General features: G+C 38.2%; 2 protein-coding genes across 2 annotated transcripts in view; both read left to right on the top strand.

The window, feature by feature from the left end:
* Nucleotides 1–976: 976 nt before the first annotated feature.
* On the top strand, nucleotides 977–8,763 carry ctsc (cathepsin C). Its single transcript, XM_015051018.1, has 8 exons — nucleotides 977–1,310; nucleotides 1,567–1,712; nucleotides 3,218–3,372; nucleotides 4,090–4,245; nucleotides 4,428–4,546; nucleotides 6,801–6,932; nucleotides 7,119–7,351; nucleotides 7,597–8,763. The coding sequence occupies exons 1-8, from the start codon at nucleotides 1,151–1,153 to the stop codon at nucleotides 7,861–7,863; spliced, it is 1,368 nt and encodes a 455-aa protein (XP_014906504.1). The 5' UTR covers nucleotides 977–1,150; the 3' UTR covers nucleotides 7,864–8,763.
* A 1,386-nt stretch (nucleotides 8,764–10,149) lies between these two features.
* The window catches only part of rab38a (RAB38a, member RAS oncogene family), a 10,969-nt gene continuing 6,004 nt past the window's right edge, over nucleotides 10,150–15,114 (top strand). Inside the window, exons 1-2 of the mRNA XM_015050996.1 lie at nucleotides 10,150–10,609; nucleotides 13,101–13,381. Coding sequence (XP_014906482.1) covers nucleotides 10,408–10,609; nucleotides 13,101–13,381 — 483 coding nt within the window. The 5' untranslated portion in view covers nucleotides 10,150–10,407. The remainder of the gene's footprint in view (nucleotides 10,610–13,100; nucleotides 13,382–15,114) is intronic.

Raw genomic sequence — 15,114 nt, 5'->3', positions numbered from 1 at the left:
TAATGCTAAGATGATATAATATGCTCAATATTTAATTTTATTGCTTATTATTGTATATATGTCAGCAATAACAAGAGATGAAATACATCAGAATTAGGCTTCCTTATATTTCAAAAGATTAAATCGGGAACCTTCAAAAACACAAGTCAATAGAGCTCGCAATTATGCAGTTGTGCAGCCCTATGTGCAGCTCAATTAATTTCAGTTCAATTAGATTTAATTCAATCAACATATACTCTGAATAACATTCCTTTGGGTCTAAGACAATCAATATTAATCTATCTAGCCAGTGTCCATATTTCCTTCCTTGCATAGTGAAATTAAATTGGATTAAAAAATAATAGACAATAGAAAATATTGTGAAAAGTCTTTTAGAAAAGAGGCTTTTCATTAAAATGTAGACCTTGAACAATCTAAATAACAATAGTATTATATAACTGAAATGACGTGCTTAATGAAAATGCTGTTGCTGAATCTCTGTTATTCTTGGCGATACAGGACAACAGTGTGTTCAGCGCTAATTCAGTGTTTGTAAATGGTTGATTAATTTGTGTCTGTAACTGAGGTCACACATTGATTACCTTTGATTATACTTCACAATACCTTTTCTGTTTATTTCCTCAATCAGCGTCAGTGGTCATATATGACTACAAAACCACTCTAGATAAAGCGAAACTAAAAAGGGAAGAAGAAACAAAGAACACACGGCAGCAAGAGGATTACTGTCATGCACGTCCATTTTTGTAGAAAATGTGATTTTTTGGGTTTTATTGCTTCTTGTTTGCCTTAAGTGTGCGATGTCTTGCCACTCACAAGATTATTATTGAGTTTACACAGAGTTTACTCAGCGTATTTATTAATTAATTATCTGTAAAATATTAAACAGAAGTTAGCATTTTGGGTTTCACATAGCATCTGGGATACACAGGAAACAGTTGCCGCGCATGCGTATGGTGACGCAAGCTGTGGTGAACCATCTTGACGGAACAAGTTAAATTGAGGGTAAACTTTGAGTTTGCGCTACTTGCTTCCCGTTAAAAGGGTAGAACAGCAGAGCAGGTGACTGACAGTCAGGGTGAACGCTGTTGTCTTTACACCTGCTTTTGTTTCCTAGTGTTTCTTTGTGCAGGTAAGTTAGCAGTGAGTGAATATGAGGTTCAGCGCTGTTCTCGTGTGTGTGTTCCTGCTTTGGGTTGAGGGGTCATTGGGGGACACACCAGCTAACTGCACCTATGAAGACCTGCTGGGGACATGGGTGTTCCAGGTGTCCAAAGGGGGACACGACAAGACCGTCAACTGCTCTGCTGAAGGTAAGAAGCTAAGACGGAAATACCAGTTGTTGATTCATTTTGATATGTGACACGTTGAGGCCTTTTTCAGATAAAGAAAGCTGACATAAGCTGTTGGCTTATAATGATATATTGTACTCAGTGTTACATTTCATTGCTTATACTTGTTGTTATGTCTAGAAAATGAAATATTAAAACTACATTTGGCGTTCTGATAGATGGGAGGCTACCTAAACTGTTATGAAGTCATGTGATTTCATGTTAGTTTTCTCTTCAGCCACAGGTGAGAGCACAGTGACTGTGACCCTGGAGAAACTGTCTGTAGCCACAAATGAGCTGGGAACCACAGGCTTCTTCACCCTCATCTACAACCAGGGCTTTGAGGTGGTGCTCGGTGACTACAAATGGTTTGCCTTTTTCAAGGTAACAGTAAAACAAATTCAGTGTATTATTTCATGTGTTGCTCTGCTGATTCACTCATAGTCAAATCTGTCATTTAGATACTGGTAAATGGTAATGTGGTGGGTTTGGTGTTTTTTTTTTTAACTCTCTGTGCTTTCACCCTTTCTCATTTCCTACTTCCATCTACTCTGATCATATCTGTAAAGATTGGTGGACGATGTAAAGCAGCAGAGTTAAAGTTAAGTCCCTGGTCATGTGCTATTTTCCTGTCACTCACATGACAACGAGCTGAGGGAAGTTTCCCAGCCATTTTATTTTCCAGCCTCTGTTCTGATTTGTCCATGTCTGATTTAACTTCCTCATTATGTTAAGATGTATGACTTGCAAGTTTTTTTGTATCTTAATGTCTTCTGAAACCTATGACTCAATAAACACCTGATCTGTTTTTTTTATTTTTATTTTTTTATTGAAATCGCCATCAGTGCCAGTATCAAGTGTACATGCATGCATTCTTGTCATAGACATAATTGTGGGTTTTCAATTAATTATGAGCCATTCTTTTTAGGTTAAATGCATATGCAATAAACAACTTCAATGAGTATTTAAATTCATATATTAAATGCACAAACATTTACTGTGCAATTTCTTATACAGATAGGGTCACAATTTTTATACACTCTCAAACATGTACATACAATACTTTCACAAATATTTGTCATTATCATCATGGTGGATTTGGAGACACAACAGAGCTCTTTAAAATTTAGTGAGTCCAGTCATTTAACCGACATTTAGCATATAGTCCGTCCAGAAAGTTTCAGAAGATTTGAGGTTGGTAGCTACCCTAAAGGTTTAATGTTAGCCTGCTTTATGAGTTCTTAACCCAGTTTGATGCATTTTCTTCTTTAGTGTTCTTATAAATTTTACGATACAGCACCACCGCTGGCAACAAACTGTAGCCTCAGCACGACGCTGCTTTTGCCGTTCCAGAGAGTTTTAATGTTCTTTGCTTTTTTATGTGTGGCCAAGTAGCTTAATCTTTGACTTCTCTGACCATAAAACAGTTTTGAGCGTCGTATCCAATTTCCTTTCATCTGATGTAACTGTTTTTGTCAGATGAGAAAAGCATTGAGACAGTTGGCTGTCCTATAAGCAGCCCAAACGCATAAACTGGTTTTGAAATGAATAAATCAAGCTAATAAAGCTGCAAGAATTGACCCTAGAAAATGAAAATGTATAGATCATGTTTAAAAGTAGGGTTTGTAGCAGCAAACCATCCAATTTAAGTAAAGTCAGTCAATTCTGATAAGAGTGGCCAAATATTCAGACACAATAGTGCTTGGACCTTGCTGATGGTGACAAAAATACTTTTTTTGTGCATGATTTAGCCCAATTTTGAAGTTGTTACTGGCACTGAGTCTGCATATAAAGAATTTACCATAAATAATTTACCTTTTATTTTTGCAGAGACGTACAGTTTGTGTGTATAAGACAAGAAGCCATAATTTGTCTCCTGACTCTTGCAGTACACCCAGGAAGGCTCCAAGGTGACCAGCTACTGTGACCAAACCCTGCCAGGATGGGTCCACGATGTGCTGGGACGTAACTGGGCCTGTTTTGTGGGCAAGAGGGTGAAGCCTGTGCCACCCAGAATAGATTCTAAGCCAGTCTTCAGCAGCGGGTACCTAAATTACGACCAGTTCGGACTATTTTGGCAAAGTACAAATGATAGGAACTTGAACTGGTAATCATAAGCTGCAAGGGATCCTGAGGAATACAAGAAGAGCTAATGTGCAATTCTTACATCTCTGCTTCATATTATATTTTCTCTTCCTCAGTATTTCCCCTCATGTGTGCGAGGAAACCTTATCTAACTATTTGACTTTTGCTATGAAAGCCTGAGCATGCAGTTTCTGGTCACATGAAACTACTTTCTGTGATAACATGATTCAAGGCAAGAGTTGTGTTTGCAGAAAGTTTAATAAAATGTCTCCACTGTTTTGTACCTCTAACTGAATTTTTTCTTTCTATCCTTTTCTCTCAATTGCACGTTTGAAAGTCTTTATTTCTAGTAATTTAGATGACTGTCAGCTTATAGCTAGTAAAAAAAAAAAAAGCAATACTTAAGATTAGAGTATTACAGGATATCAATAAAAACACTTTTGCTACAAAAATGTGGGCTTAATGAAAATGTTGAATATCTGCTTGAATGTTATTTTAATATGAGAGACTTATCTCTTATATTAAAATGTTATGTTTTTTTTATTTTAATTGTAGATTTTATGCTGGCACTGTACACAAACCTGAAATCTCCAGCATGTCCTTAAAGTGATTGCTTTTTCTTAGTTTGTTTCCTTGGATAAAATCTACATCAGCTCTTTCATTACTCTTTCCCCAGACTGCTCCCGAAGCCGTATAAACACAACTGGGACTTCATTGATTTAATCAACACCGTTCAGAGCTCCTGGAAGGCTGTGGCGTATCCTGAGCATGAGATGTACACTTTGCGAGAGCTGCATTACAGAGCAGGCGGCCCTGCCTCTCGTATCCCTGTGTGAGCGCTTCGTTCCATTCCTCATTTCATCCTTTTTGCGTGATGGGCAATGTATAAATCTGATTTCCTGCTAAGAAACATCAATTTATGAGGATCTTTATTGATTGAATTGCCGTTTGCTTGCCACAGACGTGTGGCGCAGGTGTCCCCCCTTTAAAACTGCCTCTTGATGTGTTCTTCAGACGCGTTCGCCCTGCTCCTGTGGAAGCTGGTTTAGCCAAGATGGCGGCAGCCCTCCCCGAACACTGGGACTGGAGAAACGTCGATGGCGTCAACTTTGTTAGCCCTGTGAGAAATCAAGGTGACCTTTCATTACAATCATGTAATAATTTTGAAAAGGTGTTCTTTTGGTCGATACATTTCCTCTTTAAAATTTGATAAATTTCTTTATAATGAAGTTTTTAAATCTCTTTAACTTTTTGGAGCTAGCTTAAGCGAGAAACTCAAGTCTTATTGTTTTACTTCAAAGGAGCTGAAAATTTCAAGCCATAATATTAGAATGGCCCGAAGGATCAGATGCAGGTTTACATCCGACAGCTGTCAGTAACGGTTTCTATTCAGAAGCATTTCCCCACTCACTTTGCCTCCTTTCCTCTCTGCCCTTCTGGGTCTGCTTGCTGCTCTCTTCCTGTTTTCTGCACACTGTTGTGTGTGTGTGAGTGGAGAGATTACAGAAGCGGAGTGCTTCGAGTGTCTGAGAGAGCCTCTGTAGGGTGGGGTTTAAGCATCTAGAGAAATCCAAAGTGCTTCAATGGAATAGCCCTTCAAGGTACTGTGGAGGGCTACGGAGCGTATTTTATTTTTATTGCATGAGTCGAGTCCGGTTTTTCACAAAACGTTTGACGCGTCTACGTGAAACCTTTATTTCCTGCTTTGCTGTGTCTTTTAAATGAGCAGATACTTCTGCTAAGTATTTCCAGCTGGAGAAGAGAAATTACATGTTGCAGCGGGGTTACTAAAAAGACGCTTCTGCAATGTTTTCCTGAGGACTTTACACTGCCCAGTGATAACTCACTCAGTGCGAACAGTTGCTCATGCTGATCAAAGTATTGACTTCGTTCTCTTTCCTTCTGTTCCCCCCTACGTTTTAAGTAAAATAGGGGGATTTCAGATATGAGGCATTTGCATCAACACGAAAACATTCAACAATAACAGTTGGAGAAGCGTTTTACCTTGTAAATGTATCTATAATGAGATGGATGAAAAATGTCCCTGCATAATCGAGCTTGAAATCTATTATTGCCTCCCTGCTGCTCTGCTTTTGCAGAGCATTCTTCTTCCTCTTTTTCTTGTTAGCTATTGTGAGCTCTGCTTGAAAAATCTCAGGCCTGGAAATTTCTCCCCCTGCCCAACTCCTGACAGCTCTTCACCTCTGGGTTAACTTGCTTTGTAAATAATTAATCTCTACAATGATCTGGATTTGAAGGGCAACTGTTTAGAACTTTCCAGGAATTTCATCACTTGCAGAATCTCTTTGTTCTGTAAAGCATCATAAAAAAACAGCCACACAGATGTCTAAGTGTGTGATCTATAGGCTGTGGCTGTGTGCATCACTGCAAGATGGCTCTCTTTGAAAATCTCCTCTGCCTGAGGAAATAAAAGTCTGAATGTGACACTTGTCAAAGGAGTAAAAGAACACAGAGGAATCTGTGACCAACTCTGAATCAATCACATCAGTTTGAACAGAAATCAGGAAGAATATAAAACAGCCTTATGATGAGCACGTCCTGCTGATGACAGATTAGAGACACATGGATGTGTTTCCTGTAATGTGACGGCTCTGGACTAAAAGACACTATTGACATATTGAAAGAACCAAACATATTTGTGATTTTTTTTTATCTACGGTAATCAAAATTTTATCATGTCCTATGAATCCTCCGTAATGCTCTGCCTTATGGGTAAAATGGATTTTTTTGTTTTTGTTTGTTCTTGCCTCGAGTCTTCTCATAAACTGAAGAACTTTGTGAACCTTTGGATCAAAATGAAAGTCTGTTTTACCTTATTGCTACTAAAAAGCCGAAGGCTTTAGTCCCAAATATACTCTCCACTGTCTCACCCTGAATCATTACTGCAATTAAATCGCCCTGCACTTTCCTACGGCCTCTGCTCCTTTACCTAATTTGTTCCTGTAGAGCATTTTATTAGCAACCTAATGCCTGACACATGTATGCAAACTTTGTTTAATCTGTTCTCCAATAGAATGACTGCCTCATTCTATTGGTATGCATTCATCGTCAAGGTCAGATAAATGTGCTGTGGCAAGAGTATCGAAAAACATTTGGTGCTGAATTTAGTCCAAAAAATACTTTATTATTATTATTGTAGCTGCCCCAACAAAACCATTCTGTCATATGGAAATATCCAGCTTAAAGTCACTTTGCACTGACCTTCCTAGGCATTTTGTGGCAGTTGGGGGCAGGATATTATATATGTTATATGTTGTTAACTTTTGCATGTAGTGGGGACAAAGCATCTTTTAAAAAGCTGTCTTTTCACTGTGCCATGTTGTTATTTCTCATAGCAATGTTTTCTCTCCATCTTTGTTGTTTTAGGATCCTGTGGCAGCTGCTACTCCTTCGCCACCATGGGAATGCTGGAAGCTCGAGTTCGGATCCTCACCAACAACAGCGATAGCCCTGTCCTCAGTCCTCAACAAGTGGTCTCCTGCTCTGAATATGCTCAAGGTAAACTAATGCTCTAAAAGATATTATTTCTAGCACAAATGAAAGCATTTTCTGCTAAAAGCCGACGTAGATTATTTTCTGTTTGTAGAATAATATCTGCAGCATGTTGTGAGATAAACAACACATTTAAAAAAAATTTTTTTGCTTAAAGATTTCTACTTTTTGTTTTTTTTACACCTTTGCAAGGTTGCGATGGGGGCTTCCCTTACCTGATTGGGAAGTATGTACAGGATTTCGGCATTGTGGACGAGTCTTGCTTCCCGTATGCTGCAAAGAACACTCCATGTGGTGTGCCTGCAAACTGCGGCCGAATGTACACAGCAGAGTATGGATACGTAGGCGGATTCTACGGTGGCTGCAGTGAGACCGCCATGATGTTGGAACTGGTCAAGAATGGACCGATGGCTGTTGCTTTGGAGGTACAACAGCTGCTTAATGTCTCTGTGATGTTCATATGCAAATCTTATCTCTGCTACATAATGTATTAGATGTGTCTCTGCAAGTTGGAGATCTTATAAATAAACTTTTGAAAGGCTATATATGCCAAAAGTTTTATTTTAAACTGTGGATTGTGATATTATTCTAGATGGATAACATTAACCTTGTACAACAAAATAAAATGGTAGAAAAAGGTGAACTATTATTAATTAGTGTTTGTCTACAGGTGTACCCTGACTTCATGAACTACAAAGGAGGCATCTACCACCACACAGGCCTTGCAGACTCCATCAACCCCTTCGAGCTGACCAACCACGCAGTGCTGCTGGTGGGCTACGGCCGCTGCCACAAGACCGGAGAGAAGTACTGGATTGTCAAGAACAGCTGGGGTGCCCAATGGGGCGAGGACGGCTACTTCCGAATTCGCCGGGGAAGCGACGAGTGCGCCATCGAGAGCATCGCAGTCGCAGCCAAACCCATCCCCAAATTGTAGATGCTTTTAAGTCAAAATCAGAACAAATTAGTGCCTTGATCACAATTCTGCATCCTGTAAATTGAATGTATTTCGTTTCAATCTTGGTTAAAAATATGGAACTGCAAATTGATCACATGGAACGCTATGGTCCTCTCGTACTAAACTGGTTGACCAGCACATGCATAAAGGCTTGAAAAGTTACTGATTGAAGTTTTAATGGAAACATTTCCTTGGTACTTTAAATGTTTTTAGAGTTTTAAATGTACTGAAACTGAAAAGAGTAGGATTGTTCACCAGTTTTCAAAATCTGAAATGCTTACATTAGTCTAAAATTATGAGATTGATGCCTATGAATAAATCAAGTTGATTTTGAAACACTCCTGTATAAAAAGATGAAAAATACAACCATTGTATTTTAACTAATTTGTATCGTTTTTAAAAGTTTCTCCACACATTCTTACCTTATGTCTTCTTCTACATTTTAATGACATGGATTCAGCTGATTTGCATCGGGACATTGAATGTGTTTTTGTTTTTTTGATTTTTTTTTATTTTTTATTTTTATCCAATGTTCCTTCTTTTCTCCAATTATGTTTACTGATTTTTATGCTGTTGGTAGTCAGACGCCTCCTAAATCCATGCTGTTCCTGCCAACACAAACCAGAATGGATTGATCGTGCTGTAACGGGTTGTAACATTTAAAAGGGAAATGATTTATCAGTGTGTTTTTTGTCAATTGTCCAATGCAGGACTTTTTTTTTCTCTGTCTCAGTGAAGCACTGCAGAGAATTGATGTCTTTAGTCCCTGCTTCCAATTTGACATAATTGCTGCCATGTTTCACGGTGGATTGCTCCTTGTGGAGCATTGAAAGATAATTTCTCTCAATAAAGGGATGCATCACTTTGCAAAGAACAAAATGTGTTTACTTTGTCTTTTTTTTGTTTAGCTAAAGTAAAATCCTTGACTTTGTTTAGAAATCCTTTTAAGCGATTTGCCACTTGTTTTTTTTTTTTGTAAGGGCTTTATGTTGATCAGTTTAAACACAAATTTGGTGAAAGGCAACAAGTGAATAATCTGTGATCAGTGCATTGGGGATCCATTTTCTCCTTTTAACATCTTTTCTTTTAGTCATGCATGCAAGTAAAATAAAGCTTTGAAGTTCTGATGTGTTTCTTAAAAAAAGACAAAGATAGGAAAACCTTATTGTGTATGCCTTTTTCACATGCTTTAGCAATCAGTGCAGGCACTTTCAAGAAGCTAATTTTCACTGAGATTGTGTGGGAGAGTGCATTTAACAAGATGTCTGAGAGTTTTACCTGCTGCATCTCATTCAAACTGGGTTGAGTTCACTAATATTCAGGGATTTTAAGAGATTTCACATGTTCTTCATTGAATATAAGCCTGGGCTTGAATGATCAGTATAAACTTGATGTGTTACATTTTTTTTCTGTGGGATTTGATTATCTCTCTTTTTCTGATGGGCTTGTTTTTGGTGCTGTTTCATTGCCAAAACCCTGAAGGGAACTTAATCAGGTGAAATTACAGTTACATGCTAACATACTGTAATTAATTTATTATATTGTATGCTTTGGGGTTTTGAGTTGTAAAAGGTGATAAGGAAATGCAGTTTAAATACTAACTCATTTTTTTGTCACATTGCAGCCATGAAGTTTTGCATAATCTATGTTACAAACCAACATAGAGTGGTGCATATTTGGAAACTGGAATAAGAATAATAGGTTTTTTTTTTTTTACAATTTTGTACAAATTGAAAGTTTTGCATCAATGTTCAGATCAAAGCTTTTGTATGTGTTAGAAAGCCACAAATTCACATCACACCTTTCAGATTTATTTATTTTGTATGAAAAAAATTCTAATCTTTTATCCCTTTCTTCACATATTGTGCTCTACCTGTGTTCATATTGGGGTGGACGGGGACAATTCTAGACTTTTCCAAAATTGGGGGGTGGGGGGGTCCGGACCCGATCCCTCTCCTGGATTTCCGCCCATGGTGCATTTTCTGGAATAGACTGTACTTCTAAATAAAATCATCACCAAGAGCTAAAATAGAATTGTACGTAGGAAACAATTAAATTTTTGAACAAGAAATCTTAAAACCAAGGAAAATATAAAACCAGAACCCTAAAGGTCATGACACCTCAGCTGTTTACTTTTGAATTTAATCACGCTTGCTATTTTAACTTGTGCCAACGCGCTTGGTACTTTTTCCACTCTTGTTGGTGTAGAGGTAATCGTTTACACTCGTTCCTCTACGAGGATTTGCGTAACTCCCGGTTTTGCGTGTTTCTACAGTAGTAGAAACGGTCACTCCCAGGCAGCAGCAGCAGCAGCAGCGGCGGCCCTTCCTCAGTCACAAGGTCCAGACGTCTGTGTTCCACTTCTCTCCGAGGGGCCAAGGGCGTTAACCACCTTACCTCCTCTCCTCATTCTCCACGTTTCTCTCTGTATTCTACCCTGAGTGTTTTTTTTTTTTTCCTCCATATTCCGAGTCCTCTCCATTACGGTGGATTCATGCTGAGCTCTCGCCCTCCTCGGTCGCCATGCAAAATAACCACCATAAGGAGCACCTCTACAAGATTCTCGTTATAGGAGACCTCGGGGTCGGGAAAACCAGCATCATCAAGCGGTATGTGCATCACAACTTCAGCCCCAACTACCGAGCCACCATCGGAGTGGACTTCGCCCTCAAAGTCCTTACCTGGGACCAGGAGACGGTGCGGCTGCAGCTGTGGGACATTGCAGGTACGGTGCCAACTTTTACGCACAAAGTATATGGAATGGGGGAAACACAGTGGAGACTTACAGAAGTCAAAAGTATTCTTCGTTTGTCTTAACTTGGCTTTTTAATAAACTATTAAAATGTGCTGAATTTGTGGTTGAGGAGAAACTGCATACTACATACGGTAGGATCAAGTCATCTTTTTATCTCTGGAAAATAAAAGTTGTTGAACAAAATTAAGACTAGTTGCGTTTAAAGCATGACTTGAATTTTGTCTGTACATCCACCAGCAACTCATTGAAAATGCTTTATGAGCACAAAATGAAAAAAAAAAATGTTTGGAAAAAAAAATGTTTCAGCAGTTAGTTTTAAACCCTAAGATCGCCTTTTACTTTTGTAAAGGCCTGGCATAAAACCAAATGACTTTGAAGCATACCTTTGATAAGAAACATTTCATGTCATTAAAAAAAATCATTTTAAGTGACTGTTGTTAATGTGAATGATGTGGCTCACCACCCAGGGCGGCATGCTGATGGAATTAGATACAAGCAGCCAGGAAAATTATTTAAAAAAGCGAATGATCAGTCAGCTACGTTTCAGATGAGTTTTCCATTTTTTTATTCAGTTTTTATACATGTTTAGTAAGAAAATGTGATATAAAAAACATAAAAACCTCATTTTTAAAAATATTTTGGGCATCAGAATAACCTTAGCCTAAAACAGATGTGAAAACTGAACTGTAGAAACTGATAGACGACGTTGACTGTTCTTACAGCAATGCTATTCATACATCCTGAAAGAGTTTATAATATCATCACAGTTTTGTTGCCCACAGAAATGAGTAATAATTCAGCCTTTTTTTTTTTTTGCGATTAAACGCCAGTGGGCATGATGACAAACCTGAAGGCTACCACGGTTTCAATGTCACATGAGTGTCGGCTGAGGTTTAGAAGAATCCTCTGACCTTCTGCTCTCTCCCCTCCTGTGTTCTCTCTCCAGTAAGCGCAAGCAGTCATGTGGCTCAGACTCGTGAGGGAGATTTGAGGCCCAAGATTTCGTGTACAGAGAGCTTTTATTATGAACTGAAAACCTGAAAAAGGAAATGGCAAAGTAGTGTGAAGGTTTCCAGAGAATGGGAAAACCTCATTGGTTGTGCATTGTTTCCCCATTCAGTTTGGACCATAAAGCTTTTTGTAATATTCACTGTTCATAAATCTGTTCTTAAAATCATAAACTGAACATTTAGTTGTCACATCAGAAGGCTTTCCCTTTTGTGGGAAAAGGTTTTGTGGTTGATGATAGACTTAAGTTTCTCCAGTCAGTGGCATGATGAATCACTTGCTGTTTCTGTGTATTTTCCCAGGATAAACAACTTTGACTGTTCTATTTTGGTCGGCCATCTTTCATAATATTGGGGCTCACAGGGTGGCAGAGCTGGTTTCTCTGGCATGTAAAATAATATCAGATAAGTTTATGTCTTTCAAAGTGATGCAGATGCATTAAGAATTAGGAGCTTAGCTTTAAAACACAAAGTAGAAGTTTTGTTTATCTCACCTAAAATATGTATTTTATTTTATTTTTTAAAAGTTTGTTAATATTCTCCAAAAAAAACCTCTAAAAGGTTGGCCGTTTTCTTCTTTATAACCCTTTGGAAATAAACCTTCAGGTTCTATGTTCAGATGATTAATTTAATTTGCATTGTCCACAAGATATGTTTGATTTATACTTTAATACTTATACTGAGCTGGTAGTTTTTAAACCTCTTCAGTGAAGTACAACATTTTTAAACTTTAATGGCACTGTTACACTTTGATTTGTATTTTTCTCATTTTGCATCTCACCCTATACTTTTATAAATATCACAATAGTAATAATTATTATAACAATTGTATAATATATCTCCCTCAGTCCATTTTTTGTGGTTCCTAAAAAAGATTATAAGACAATATATTCTCTCTATATTTGGACAGACACTTGGACTCATAAAAGGGTAATAATATATTAAATTCCTCACTCATTTAAAAAGTGGTTATCACCAGAAAGTGTGACACCAAGGTTTCCTGTAACTTAAGGTGCAACTTTCTGCTTTGTATCAGCACTACTAAACTTAGCAGTATAGGGAAGTGCTTTGAAGACAACCTGCCTGTCCGATTTGTCCTTGAGCTCAGCTGACATGCTGCCAGCTGTTCTCTAGCTAACACTGTGCTTTTATCCACCTGTTCATGTCAGAAACACAACAGCAGGACTCATCAAAAGAACTACCAATCTTTTCTTCTTCTCCCATTTGAAGCAAGACATCATACTGAGTTAGAAAAGAGCTATGCATGAATTATTGCTTGAATTTACCCAACAACTGTATGAAAACACTTAGAAGTTTAGTTTATTCTGCAGCTAACTTTTGTCGCGTGTGTACCAGCCGCAGGTACACATTATTTCCCAGTTATGGGGTTTTAAAACCCTGATCTCATCACTCTTCCCTCTTTTTTGTGTGTCTGTGTGTGTGTATTTTTTCAGGTCAGGAGAGGTTTGGCAACATGACCCGTGTGTATTACCGTGAAGCTATGGGCGCCTTCATCGTCTTCGATGTGACTCGGCCGGCCTCCTTCGAGGCCGTCACCAAATGGAAGGAGGACTTGGATTCCAAGCTCACACTAGCCAATGGGAAAAATGTAGCCACTGTGCTTCTGGCTAACAAATGTGACCAGGGTCGGGAAGTACTGACCAATAATGGCATAAAGATGGACCAGTTCTGCCAGGAAAATGGCTTCGTTGGATGGTTTCAGACCTCTGCTAAGGTGAGAGAAACAGAGACATGTGTACGCGCAGAAACATTAAAGGCTGTCTCAGTGGTTACAGCCCCAGTTTCAAGGCCTGTTTTATGAAAATGTCCTTAAGAGGCAGTTGACATCCTTGAGTCTGTCTGACCCAGCAACCAATTATCTTGCGAGGACATCACTAAAACGACACATTCAAAATAGGATGAGCTGAACTTCACAGGCTTAGTCTTCTATTTGTATTTGAATAAATCCTCATTAATGGTGCAATGCTCCTTTTCCACAGAGACTCCCGGCACACACTACGTCTATGTTTTTTCCAGGTCAGCTGCACTTGCATCAGGTGCTTTGTCTTCCAGAAAGGGTTGTCCACGAATGCAGTTGGAATACATTAGCTCTATTCTCTAGCGGCTACACAAACTGTAAAGCAGTAGTCTCACATTTTGTGAGTCAGTCATGCAGAAATTAAGTTTGATTAATGCCATATGAGTACTTTCTACTTTCTGACTGTCCAAAATTTGTCTCATGCAAAGACATTTTTAATGCTAAATTATAAGTGACCAAACCTGATGTGGAACCTTCAAAATATATGTAATATGCTAAAAATGAAAGGCCAATAATCTGATATATAACTGGGAAAAAGGAAAAATTTACATTAGCATGGAGAATAAAGTCCAAGCAAACATTGACAGAAAGTCAGTGTAAATATTACCAGTCTATGACCAGTCTGTATGTCTGCAAGTCAATGGTTTTGTAAGAAAAATCTGAACATGTACCACTGGATCTTATCTGTTTTTATTGGACCTTGAATTCATGGTCAATAAATTCATGGTTCACGAATTAATGGTCCATGGATGTTAAATCTGAGTGAGATCAGAGATGGACCATCTCTGAGCAGACCACAGAGATGTTGAACATGGATTGCAGACATGCAATCAGCTGCCCACTGCTCATGACGACCCAAGCAGTGGTGTGTTCAGGGCCAAAAGCATGTTCACCGTTCAACGGTCAAATTTTTCCAAGAGGATTCTTACTAATATTCCCATCTCTGGTTGGAATTTTGCCAAATTCAGACTTTAGTATTTTCATTACATAAGTATTTATTAGTTTCAAAATGGTTTTAAATGAGCTTGGACTCTAAGCCACTCATTACAATAATAATGTTTAATTATTACATCACTATGACAGTATATTTAAATTTGATGACGTGTTCAAGATTACTGTGTGCAAGCCACACTTGCTGTTAGCTACAAGAAGGAGGATCATGGTGGCTTTGGAGGAGCAGCAGAGATCCACAGCTCAGGTGAAATAGTCTGTGGTCTGCAAAATGTGCTAGTTGTGAACTTTATAGAAACGTGGCAACAATAGAGTGGCTGTGTTAGCAAAGTCATGTGGGGGCTTGGCGAATATCTGTTGAAGTGCTCTTGTCAGATAAGAGCAAACAGTTGTGGGGAATGTGTGTGCGGACTGAACTGGAGCTATTTTGCAATTGCCCAGGTACTTTTAGGTGTTATACTTGTACACCTTTTAAAATTATGAATAGTTTTCCATCACAATTAACAATTGTTCAGAATTTGTGCAGATTAATCACATAAAACTCCATTAAATATATTGAGATGTTTGGTTGTAACATAAAAATTGGCAAAAAAAAAAAAAAAAAAAAAAAAAAGGGGAATTTTTTTTTTTTAAATTTGAAAAACCAAAAAAAAAAAAAAAAAAAAAAAAAAGGGGAATTTTTTTTTTTTAAATTTGAA

This window comes from Poecilia latipinna, unplaced genomic scaffold, assembly GCF_001443285.1.
Source record: "Poecilia latipinna isolate Pla-1442-1.1 unplaced genomic scaffold, P_latipinna-1.0 Scaffold1023, whole genome shotgun sequence".
Classification (NCBI taxonomy): domain Eukaryota; kingdom Metazoa; phylum Chordata; class Actinopteri; order Cyprinodontiformes; family Poeciliidae; genus Poecilia; species Poecilia latipinna.
This window is presented reverse-complemented; position numbering and strand designations above follow the sequence as displayed.

Excerpts from the sequence above, each read along its gene's own strand:
- ctsc (XM_015051018.1), top strand. The coding sequence starts at position 1,151 with ATGAGGTTCAGCGCTGTTCTCGTGTGTGTGTTCCTGCTTTGGGTTGAG. Across the intron at positions 4,246-4,427 it reads CCTGCCTCTCGTATCCCTGT|ACGCGTTCGCCCTGCTCCTG; the intron begins GTGAGCGCTTCG and ends TGTGTTCTTCAG. Across the intron at positions 6,933-7,118 it reads CTGCTCTGAATATGCTCAAG|GTTGCGATGGGGGCTTCCCT; the intron begins GTAAACTAATGC and ends CACCTTTGCAAG.